General features: G+C 38.0%; 2 protein-coding genes across 2 annotated transcripts in view; one reads left to right on the plus strand and one right to left on the minus strand.

The window, feature by feature from the left end:
• ARL13B (ARF like GTPase 13B) overlaps positions 1-12,722 on the plus strand; it is a gene marked incomplete at its 3' end in the record, with an annotated part of 38,821 nt that overhangs the window by 10,770 nt on the left and 15,329 nt on the right. The gene's annotated exons all lie outside the window — the stretch shown is intronic.
• Positions 5,043-5,921, minus strand: STX19 (syntaxin 19; the record flags this gene model as incomplete). Its single annotated transcript, XM_080614210.1, has 1 exon — positions 5,043-5,921. The coding sequence occupies one exon, from the start codon at positions 5,919-5,921 to the stop codon at positions 5,043-5,045; it is 879 nt and encodes a 292-aa protein (XP_080470336.1).

The following is a 12,722-nucleotide window of genomic DNA, read 5'->3' on the forward strand; positions in this document are numbered from 1 at the left end:
GAAAGAGTTATTGGTGACTTGAACAGAATGAAGCAATTAGACTTTTTACGCTGGACATTCGTATTTCTTTTTAAGCATACATTGAACCCATGCGCCAAAATTTCAACTGCCAGGTCTGAATTTCAGTCTAATGCTCTTTACCCTAGTTTGTGCTATATGCAGTGTCTTGTACAGGGGTGTATATATGAGTATGCGGTAAGATTGGATGCAAGTCCATTCTGGACTTTGAAGGCAGTAGCAGAAGTGGTTGTATGTGCAGTATTGGGTGTATCATTGTGTGTACATACCATCTGCTTGTCCTTTTCTTTGTGTATGTGTACTTCTGCTAGATAGTAATCAAAAAGACAGAATGACTCTATTCTTTCACATTTATGTGCTTTTATCTATCTGGACAAAACTAATTTTGCCGGTTGGACTGGGGAAACTAAAATCTTCCTGACTGGTAACTAAGATGGACCTTTGAAATAAGCCATTGTTCATAAGGCAATTAGATTTGTGTATTTAAAGGATCATTCCAGTTATCAGTAGCATATTTGTGGCTATAATATTTTCCTTATTAGTTAGTAAAACTTGGAGAAGAGTTATACTGGAGTGGTAGCTATGGTGAGGAGGTAGGGATTTGCCTCTGGACAAGAATTCTGATCTGTCAGCATTCTCTTCTTAATCTGCCTTTATACCATGGATTACCTCAGCATATATAAAAGAAAAACTTGAAAAAGAAAATGCATTCCCTGTTAGGTAAACTAATGCTTACAGGAATGTTCACCCTGTTTTACTTGTAGAGTTCGTGGTGTTCAGAACAGTAGGCTTTGGATTAAGAACAGTGCGATTGTTGAATGCTTTTAGAAAATTGGTTGTTCAATAGTAATTCCAAAAGGAAATAAAATACAATTTGTATAACTGTGATAATGAATAAACACATTCCCTAATATACTCACCTTCTCTTCCATACTCTGACATCTGTCACTAGTTCCTGAAGTCTTACCATCTTTCTCCTTCGCTTCCCTTCATCCATTCAGCATCTCCTCTCTGGCTGAGTAAGCACATGCCATGTCTGGTTGTAGTGCAACAAGCACTCAGCTGTCTGTTGCCTTTGAGAACAGGTGAAGTGAATGAATTAAAACCAGTTTTAGTCTCTCTCTTCTAACCACATGAACTTGATATAGGTCAGCAGTTACTGTAGGAGCTAACTGTCCTTGCAAAAATGGTCTGAAAAAGTAGTTGCGAAAGAAACCTTTTTCTACTCGGGTAAGCAGATTTTGATGTGATATAATATATAAAACATATCATAGAATCATAGAATTGTTAGGGTTGGAAAGGACCTGAAGATCATTCCAACCCCCCTGCCTTGAGCAGGGACGCCTCACACTAAGCCATGTCGCCCAAGGCTCTGTCCTACCTGGCCTTGAACACCACCAGGGATGGAGCATTCACAACGTCTTTGGGCAACCCATTCCAGTGCCTCACCACCTCACAGTAAAGAACTTCCTTATGTGTAACCTGAACTTCCCCTGTCTAAGTTTAAACCCATTACCCCTATTGCTACAGTCGCTGATGAAGAGTCCCTGTCCAGCATCCTTGTAGCCCCCTTCAGATATTGGAAGGCTGCTATGAGGGACAGTACTTGTTACCAGTCTCCAGTTGAACATTGAGCCGTTGACTGCAACTCTCTCCATGTGGACACCCAGCCAATTCTTTATCCACCAGGTGGTCCATCCATCAAATTTATGTCTCTCCAGTTTAGAAAGAAGGATGTCATGCAGGAAATCATGCTGAATCGTGAAGTTCCTTCATCTAAACATACCTTCTCCTCAAAGATTTAGAAAAGAAAATTACATATCCCTAATTTAGATAACTGTGTGCTTCTTCCTGTAAAAAGATTATGTTGTTTATAACTGTGAGGTCTGTTTCACTACAGTAAAACCATCTCTGATGGTAACATTTAAATAACCTTAAGGAAAAAAGTTGAAAATCTGTTTGGTAAATCTGTTTAGGGGGTGGTATTTTTGGTTTGTTATGGGGTTTTTTTTTTAATGTTATTTTTTTCCCCAGTATTTCAATTATTTCTTTGACTTGAAATAGAACATTTCCCCAGCATGTTTTTCCTATTTTGCTTTACGTCTGCCAAAACAAGCAACAATCCTTTCCGAAAAGTACTGGGAATTAATGTCAATTTACGTCACTGCATGTTTGTATTCAACTTTATACTGTTGGTAGTGCTAGCAAGATACTGCCATGAATTACCATGGGTAGATGGGTCTCATTTCATAATGAAGAACAGGCTCTGTTACTAAAGAGTATGAGATGCACTCTTGATTATAGAGCAAAGTTGAGTTGGAGTCACTGGCCCTCTCTTTCTTTCGCCATCTTTTCTTCCATGCCAATTGATTGTATTACAGTAACGTCATAAGAAAAGTAAAAATGAGGATGACCCTTGCTCCTTATCTTCCCTGACAGAGGAGTGAATAGCAAGCCTGAGCGATATTCAGGGAGAAGTGGAAGCTCAGTAGCCTGGAGAGAGAATAGACTGAATTGTGCAATGTGGGCATAAGATTGGTATGAGACACTATATTACAGTAATATGGGAATATAAGAGTTCTGGTGTTTTTCTATGTGATACTTCAAATTTACTTGGTTCTGTGGCATCTTAGTATCTATCACCACCCCTGGAGGTATCACAGTATCATTTTAAGACAGTTCTCCTAATGTGCTGATGATATTGGCTGACTCTTGGTACAAAGTACTTAAAAATGTTAAACTTCATATTTGGCAATTGTTTTTACTATTCTGTGTTGCTACTTGATTTATGTTTGCTTTGCTCATGTAGGCCTTGTTTAACGCTAAGTGCTTAAGTAGGTTACCGATGTTACGTATGGGGAAATGGAGTTGTAGAAAGCAAGAGTTCGTGCAGTTCTTAACGTTCATGGGTCAACTCCTCCAACAGCATACTCAAAACTTAGACAGGCAGACAAGTTCAAACTTTGCTCTGTTTTTCTGTTGCCTTTTTCTTTTTACTTTCACATGAAATACATGTGAGAGGAAATAAAAGTCCATGCGCTATGGCTGATATTTTTATGTCAGACAGATTGCCGGGTGGGTATCTTTTTTAGTAGAAAGCTATTTTCTGCCTGTTATTTTGGGGATGAGGGATTATAGATATCAATATTTCACATTACTGATTACAGCTCTAGCAGCTTTGTGCGTAACGATGGAACTAAAAAAAAACCCAACTGCTGGAAAGTCATTTTAATGATTCCTACAAAATTTCTGCTGTTAACATTTTGAATGCTTAATATCCAATTCTCATGGTATTGTAAGTTGTAGCTAATACTATTTACTTTCAGTTAATAGCATCTCATATTGAGAAAAATCTTTCCACAAGTCTATCTGGTTTTCTTTCTGTTCAGTTCTTCTGCAGTGTGTTATGTATGTTTCTTTTCAGCCATTTCTAGCCAATATACAGCTTACAACTACATGGATTATTTACTTGTGTATGTACAGGCAGCTGTCTTCCTGAGTATTAGTGAAACTCAAGTTTTCTTCCAGGATTTAAAGTACAGCTCTTTTTTAACAAGACCAAGTTTACGTCAAAGAAACGTATCTGTTGTGTGAAGAGGAAGGGTTAGCCCAGGAACACACTTCTCTCTCGGATAAGGATGCTTGTGTGAACACTTCTGCATGGGGGATACTGCGCAAGCAGGTGATGTTGGCTGTATTTTAGTTTTCTCTTCTGTAACACTGACTGCAATAATCCTTCACAGACATACAGTAACGCCTTTCTGTTTAAGGGGCCAGGAGAGAAGGAAAGAGTTATGAACATTTGTTTTTTTCTAGAAGAAGAAACAGGAAAAGAAGGGCTGGTGTTTCTGTGTAGTGCATGTTTCTGTAAGTATTACATACATTTATATGCACATAAATATATATACACATCTGAAAGGGCGTATTGGCCACAGCAGCTTTTTTTGTCTGTATTGCTTATTGGCTTGTTTTTGCCCTTGGAACACAAAGGTAGCTTCCCTTACAGTTAAGGGAAATCATTTAACGGAATAGTATCAGTGCTGCTGTTATCTGATTTTGTCATTACTGTGTAAAGAATCTTTTTCACTTTAAGGTTGAGACCTCTGGTTGTACTTTGATAACATGTAATAATTTCAATTGAGATTTTAGGCTGTGATGGAATGGATCCAGCTATTTATAAATATTGCAATGTGAAAACAATTCAGTAGTGCCTTTTGATAGTAGATTGACTTTTAATATATTTTTTTTTACTAGATGCAGTTAAAGACATCTAGCATCACTTAGTGTCTGGCAGAACTGCTGTGCTATTTGCTCTGACTTCTCTGACTGTACCCAGATACAGTGGTATTGATTGTGTCTTTGCGCAGCATAAAGGAGCTCAGAAATACATTCCTGGTTTGATGTTTGGGTTTAGTGTTGTATGCTGTAGTTTTCTTTTCTTTTTGGAAATAACTTTTTTTGTCTCAGTTCCATTATTATTTTCTGTTAAGTTGTGTTAGAGCACTGTTTGTCATTCAGTTCCAAAAAGGATGGATTACAGGGCAGAAACCTGCATGTGTAGAGTTTCAGATTCATGGAAGAAAAACCCCTTAGATTTGAACCAAGTCAATGCGACTCCTAAAATCCCTCAAGACAATTAAAAATACTAATTATTATTTTGTAAACGGTAACTAAACCATTATTATTATGAACCCTGGTTTTGAGATTAACAGTATATCTTCAATGCTTTCCAAAAGCACGGGTAGTTTGTTGCCTCATAGTTCTAGTTTGGGCGGAAGAGCAAAAAAGTGGCACTTGTGTCCTTTAATCTTTCACCCTAGTTCATATGTTTCTGTGGGAAAAAAAATAGCATTCCTCCCATTCTTTTAAGTCTATTTGGAAAAACAGATGCAGTTTTTCCTGAGAACTCTTATGGAAAGGGAAACGGGAAGAAAAATTAAGCAATCGAGGGATCCCGAGACTGCTTTACAAGATCAGTTTACTAAATAGGAGCCATTCGTATTTCAAACAGTTTATTTCTTTCCTCATCTGCAGCACGGACAACACCAGCAGCATAATGCTTTGCAAGGGTTTCTTTTGCGATATTTGACTGCAAGGCCAAACTTTTCTTTAGACACTTGAGTGTATTCTTGAGTATTGTTCATACTGATTTCAATGTTGTTGATCATGGCCCCTTGCTCCTCCACCAGAACCGATATCTGGATAAAAAGTTCCTTTAAGTCTTTGACCTGGTTTTCCAGATTGACTAGTTCTTTGTGTCTCTGTTCAATCTCTGAAAGCTGAGCTTTGGTAATTTTGACTTCAGTGAGTAGGTTTTCATTGAAAATTTCCCATTTGCCTTGTTGGAGCATGTCATTGACTTCTTCCTCAGGGACTTCTTTACCAGCTACTTCAAGCTGGCGGAGAATAAATCGTCTGCATTTCTCTTGCTTAGCAGTTATAGCATCATTGTATGCAAGCATAGCATTTAGGTAACGCTGGGATAAGAAAGAATGTTGGGAAGCTAGAATTCTTACTGTGGCACGTGATGGCCCCTGCTCACTTTCAGCTTTTTTCACCGTTTTTGACAGTTCATCCAAACACTTTCGTATGTGCTCTGCTTGAATTTTTATTTCTCTTGCTATGTTAGATTCCTTTTTAAGAACACTGAATCTTCTCATTGAAGATACCAGGCTTTTTTGCTGTTGACTGAATTTATGGACTTCGTCTGCCAAACTATTGATGTCATTCTGAAGCTTCTGGATTTCATGCAAGTGCCTTTCAGTTATGGGCTCTTGTTCATAAATAATGGCCTGCTGTTCGAACTCCTCCTGCTCTTCTTCATGTACAGTTGCACCATTGTTTTCTCCAGCTATCTGTAGTTCCTTGGCTCTCAGTTTAAGCTCTTGGAGGCGGTCTCTCATGGTTTTGTGTTCAGAGGTTTTTTTACCCTCTTGCAATGCAGGGAGTTCACTATCTTCCTTTCTTTTTTCCTTGTTTCACTGTAATCAAAGTGTAACAACAATCAATGTTAGCAGTTATGTATATACATGTAAAGTAGTTTTGGAGAATAAAGCTACTTCCCTCTGCACTAGAGTAAGAGTAGAAATGAATTTGAAGTAGTAGGTATTCTGAACAAATGCACAAGATAGGTGGTGTCAATATGCTCCACCATTTAATCCAGATTCAGTAGGACTTAATAACCTAAAGTTTTCAATTTCTTTTCAGATGGGTATGGTTTAACAGTCTTTCCTCAGCTTCTTCACTGTTGTGTTTTAAGGAAATAGAAGTGAATCTGCTGCTCCGTGTTAGGATTCTCAGTAGGAAGCGTACACTTCAGCTGTTGAGGTTATAAGATAAACTATGTAATGAATCAGAGATCGGGTATCAGTAAACTACTTTAGCCTTTTAGTTTAGCCACACTGAAAAACCTTTCTCTATTTCTCCTTTCTTCCCTTGCTTAGGGAGTTAAACTGATAGTAACTGAAGCAACTAACTCTACAGCAAGACAGAACAACAGAACTCTTATATCATTTAAGAACTCTAACAATTTAACATGAAAATACTTTTTTATTTATGAAATGTACTTTGTGCACTTTAGTGGGATACAATTCATTACTGTTTAATAAAAAATAGATTTAGTGCTGTTTTCTATGCTAGCCATTGTGCAAGCCTTATTGGAGGTATAATTAAGAGAAAGATTCTATTGTGCATGCTTTAGAAAATATCTGAGTTCAACTATCTTTAATTATAGGGAAGAAAGTATTTTCCTCAAACTCTACACAAATGTCTTCCTTGGACTATCATCAAGAATGGAAAATTTCAGTACAAAAATAAAACATCTGGGACTAGAAGATGATGGGGCTTCTCGTTAAATGAAATACGTCTTTCAAAAGGCTGTTTATGCATAAACCTTACACAGTACTGTAGTATCTTTTGGCTGTTTTCAGAGGTTTCAGGCAGTCTGCTGAAATAATAGTGTTTTATAGGTGCATTTCTTCTTAAATCTCAATTCTAAAGATTTATTACTTCTTTTTTTTAGTGAGCAAATGCAGTATTCCTCTGTGGTATCCAAAAGGATGCATTTGTAATAACCGCAAAGGATCAATCCAGTAACCTGTCAATATGCAAACAATACTGGTACATTTTTACAGCTTCAAATGATCCTGCTGTGGTATCTCTGCTCCCTTATGCACATTGAAAGTCCCTAAATAGACTTTTGCATAATGTAAGTCATGGAGTTGAACAGTGTGAACATGTCTTCCACAGGCTTAAGTCTGGCTTGTCTGCAGGAGGGTTAGCTGAAAAACAAAACTTGAAATGCTGCAGAGATCAATTGAGAGAGATAATGTTGATATTCCACCCTACCTTGGCGTTCCCTTACTGCTTTCTTGTTACTTCATTAATGCCTTAATATCTGAATGTAGTGTTTGTTGATTCACATAAGGGGAATTGATAAAGCCTGGAGGTCATTAGAAGTTACAGTAATGTACTGAGACTTGTGTTCGGGAAAGTCTGCAAGTAATTTATGGGAAAACATTACTGGAGGAGGGGAGAAATGCAGCATGTGTTAGTTTTGTTACAGTAATTCCTCTTCATTGCCTAACTTGTGTATGTCCTCTCAGCAGAAGTCAGGCAATTTCTTCAAGATAACATTCTTTAATGGTGTTTCAGAGCTGCTTGGCACCACTGAGACTGCTATAGGGAAAGTTCAGTCTGGGGCATGTGAAAGGAATCAGGAGTGCTAAACAAGGCTTCAGAGAAGTGACCTGAAAATCTGTTTTCAGTATAGCCTAATGCATCTGTTGACCCGTGGTACTTTAGCATAGCTTGACAAGCCTGTGATTAAAAGCAAGTTCTAAGGACATCATTAATGCTTATGATATGAGGTGGCAAGACTTGTATCTAAGAGGATGCAAGTAATTACTGAAAAGCTCTGAAACATGCATGCAGTCATCCGGTTACTCCTTCAGAACACAGTACAGTTTCTCAAAAGTGCGGTTTCCAATTTTCTGTACGATTAATCTCCTATGGTTTAAAAGTAGGTTAAACACAAGAGCATATCAGGCTTCATCTTCAATTTGTGTATCCATTAACGATTGATGTTTACTTTTCAGTGCTTTAGGTGCAGTGGTCTTGAAATAGCTGTATTCCTGGGGGGGGGAAGCAGTGGAATTGCAGAGCTGCAAATATTCTCAAATATCAAACTTGCAAAGAAGTAAGAACAAAACATTTAAGATTGCTCTTAATGGGGATTTTTTTCTCCCTTGTTTAAACATCAGTTTCACAAAAGAGTGGAATGTAAGCGCTTAAACCCTAGTTTCATCTCTTACACCCTATCGGGCTTGCCTTCAAAACCTGCCTGAATGTGCTTGCCAATAAAAGTGGTTGATGATGCTGATAACTGACATGCATGATGGTTTCAAATAAATAAGGATGTCTTCATGACGAAGATAACCTTGGGAATTGTTGGCTTGAATTCCTGACTGTTCCACAACAAGCTCTATTCATAAACTGAGTCCTTGTTGTTGTCCTACGGGTTTGTGTGTATATATAGGGGCACATCCTGTTGTTCCTTTGATTGAGATGAAAGATCTCTTTCCTTGAAGTTTTTGTCAATAGAAGGAGAATATGCCTATTCTTTTAGAGCTGAGTAAAGGAAATATGTGGACCAAAAGCACTCCAGTGACATAGTGTGTCCCCTACATTCAATAAAACATTTTAAAACATGATCCCTCTGAAGCAATGAAGTAGCATAGTCTAGCACATCTTTTTCTTCATCAAAGGTTGGAAAATTTGGGTTAAAACAGCTAAAAGAGTGACTGCAGTACAGGCAAAGCAAATCATTGGATGAGAAAGTATTAGCTTGTTAAACTGTAGCTTCAGATTATTGACTACATGAGAAATGGCCCTAAATGCTCTTACACATATAAATCTGAAGAGCACTGGTGGGGTTTGCCCATGCTTCTAGCCATTCTTCAGTCATAAATACTGCTGTGTCATCTTTTATCTACTGACACTAAACCCATATGTTTGGAGATGGAACCGTAAGCTGATATCCAGTCTTTAATAAAAGACAATCTGTAGAAACGGAGTTGCTGTAATAATATAGCTGCAATAACTTAGTCAAACTGGAGTGGCACTGTGTCTTCTCTGTTCATGCTTAGAAGCAATGTAAGATTGAAAACATATCCAAAGAACAGATGGGGCTACAGGATAGATTTGAGGAGGAGGTGGCAGGGGTAAGGAAGGGAAAAGAGGAACAATCAGGCCCAATTTTTCTCAGTACCTAAGTTGTACTCAGAGTTCAAGGATTAATGACGTGCTTTCATACATGTATTTGGGGAGAAAAAGTAGGAGCACACAAGCAGCATTTCAGTTTGGCCGCTCTGATGAAGTGTGTCCTAAATTCAAAGATAATGAATTTGATGGAAATGAGTATTTGTGTATTATTATCGTCTTCATTTTTTTAAGGGGGATCAGGGATGGGGAAGGACAAAAAAAATCCTAATCCATCAAGTTGCAGGGTTCTTTTGCTTAATTGCAAAGCAGCCGTATAGAATATGCTTCCACCTATCTAATGTATTAGTTGACTCAGTAAACAAGGAGCTTACATCCAAAAATGAGATTTCAGCTGCATTGTTAAAATGTATAAATGGGTATATGAAGTAGATAAGTTGGAACTCTTGTTCATCATATGGAACTCTTGTTACTGGTTGTAATAAGATTTAATGGCTAATTTTTTTGGCTTTGATGGTTTTATTTCCTTCCCACCCTCTGACTTACCAAAAACTTCTGTTTATTTTGATTTCCCTAGTTTTGTTTGTTATTTCTTGGTTATTCAGTTCCTTCATTAAAACGCCTGACACAAAAGGCTCTGTCAGTATTTGATCTTTGATGCACTTTGCATGCCTCCTGATGTTCATTTCAACATACTGCCATCCATCAGGAGAAGAGGACTTGCAGGGTATTAAGGGACAGAACTCTTTCTTTAAGAGCTCTTTGAGATATGTGATCTGTGTTCTGCGTCATACTCCTTTCTTTACCTCTGCTGAAATAGCTTGGTTTTTTTCTTCTACAATTCCAACAAAAATAAGGGTCAGTTTGTTTTCCTGTTCATTAGTTATGAGCCGATTAAGGGCACTGGGTAGAGGACACTTGGAGGCAACATATCGCAAAGGAATTTCAGGTTACAAGTTATTGTTGTTATGATTATTACTATCCATTTCCAGGCTGAAGTGAAGTTACATTATAGCTCTGTTGTATGGCCAACAAACCTGTGTAACTGTTACTTTGGAGCACAATGGCTCTGAGTAATGTTTGCAGTCATACTATGGTCTGGAACATGATTGCTGCTTTAAGCTCCTTAAGTGTAGCGACAAAACATCAGTGATATTTCAGTTGCCTACAGTTAAATACCTACATTGCCTACGTTTAAATGCCTACAGTTTAAGATAATCAGTCTGTGGGAAAAACTAGTGCCTTGAGTTGAAATGTCAGTTGCTCCAAAGGGCTCTCTCGTGTGTTCTCACAAAAAAAGAAGGAACTTGTTTGATGTATTTTTGGAGTTTTGCCCTATTACCCACAAATATATCTGCAGGAACTAAAGGAAGCAATCTTACTATAGGAGATGTTTATTTTCTCCTTTGTTTAAAAAGTTTCCTCTAACTTGAATACCTTGCAAACAAACGTGCTTAAACCAAGGATTATCACAGCAAGGTGGCTGATGAAAATATCCCCTTCAAGCATTTCTGTCTTGAGATGATAAGTCCTTAGAAAAACATCTTTTAAAGTAGTTCTAAGTTCAAGTTTCTGTCTGTGGGAAGTGTGGGAGTGGTTGAACAGGAAAATACCAAAGGCAGAGAGCTTGCCCTGGTTATAAGCTTCAGAAACAGATGTCATCATATGTAGAAGGCAGCTAAATTGTATCAGAGTATATACAATATGATAGTGCAAAATCAGTAACATTTTCATTACAGGGGACGTGAGTCCTAATGGGTGTATCATTCCTAATACTAGAAAATACTAACACACAAAGGTCATTTGTATTTGTCAGCCTTTGTCTCTGGGAAATAAATAACCCGAAGCACATTGTTTCTGGCATTTCCTACTATATACCGTTGTAGAAATGCAATCTGGTTGCTTGTCCCCTTGAGACAATGTTACCCACCATAACTTCCATAAGGCTACCCAGTATGTAGGAGCATGGAAAGGCTGCATTTTAAGCAAGGTGTCTTGGGAGTTCTCTAAGTACTGTGAAATAGATCATGGCTGATGGAAAAATGTTGATACAGAGTAAAAACATGAGATACCAATGGAATAAACCAGGTCTGGGTATCCAAAGTTCAAAAGCTGGGTAAGAATGAGTCCAAAGTTGCTGGAAAAGTATAACTGAATAGTATAACAGTATAGCTGCTGGAGTAAGCCCTCCAAGGGAGATGTAGAGGGGGAAAAGAGACCTTAGTGCCTTAAAATAATTCAGATGTATTCAGATGGGTGTTTGAACAGAAACTGTGACACAGTCATGTTGTAGGAGATGTAGCAGTCTTGTGTTGATTGTGTGATGTTGAATGATATGAGAGAGAATGCTGAGAGAGAAGAGAAAGAAGTAATACAGGGTATGAAGTTTAGCATTTTGAGTGAGAGAATACAGCAGGTTGCGAATCATCTGTATTAAGGCTTTTATACTTTAAATATCGCTACAACTGTCAGTACTTCTCTAAAGTTCCAATTAGAAAAATGGGTAGGAGGTTGCTATTTTATTCTTTACAGTGAGGGTGGTAAAATACTGGCACAGGTTGCCCAGAGAGGTGGTAGATGCGCCATCCCTGGAGACATTCAAGGCCGGGCTGGATGTGGTTCTGGGCAACCTGATCTAGTTCAAGATGTCACTGCTCATTGCAGGGGGTTGGATTAGATGACCTTTGAAGGTCCTTTCCAACCCAAACTGTTCCATAAATCTCTTTTTATGAAGTATTTGGTTCGAAGAACACAGTGAGTGAGTGGCAAGTCACAGATTGTTCCTTGAAGTTTTGGAACCTTTGTTGTGTATGTGTAACTGCAGATGTGGAAGACTTGGGGAAAAGCACCTACTGCCATTTCCATGTCTACGGACAGCAATTCTCACGTTCCCTGCTGATACTTTGGTAATGGAAGTTAATGAGTTCATGCTTTCCCACTGACATAAGTCCACAGTTATGATGACGCATACTGCACTTACAAGTCTTGACTGACAAATCAGTGATCTCACGCTGCAAGCCAGTTAGTCTGTAGATTATTCTCTGTAATTGGTAAGGGAATGGAGTATTCCTCGATTAAAAGCGAAACTGAAGAAATGTAATGTTTTGATGCTGGGGTTTTTACCTATTAAACCAGAGATTTACTGCCAGTACTGCTCCTTAAGAGACCTCAGAAATGAGCAGCAGAGAGAAGTAAACTCAAATACCTGAGTTTGTGTATTTCCAGCAAGAATAATGCTAGAAATCAACACCTTCACTTAATTAGCTGGTTCAAATATGAGAGCTGCCTGTAGGTCATAGAAATAAAGAAGGAAAATTGTAATCTCCTTTGCCAAAAAAATCATATAATTAAGGTTCAGATAATGATATATATTTTTAAATGGTATTTGAAAATAAATTCAGAGCCAGAGAAAGGGCTGCAACAGGATAAAGGACATGTGGGATTCTTTCCGTTTATTAGGATGTATAGTTTGAATTCCTAATTCA

The sequence above is a fragment of the Psittacula echo genome (genome assembly GCF_963264785.1).
Source record: "Psittacula echo genome assembly, chromosome: 3".
NCBI lineage: Eukaryota > Metazoa > Chordata > Aves > Psittaciformes > Psittacidae > Psittacula > Psittacula echo.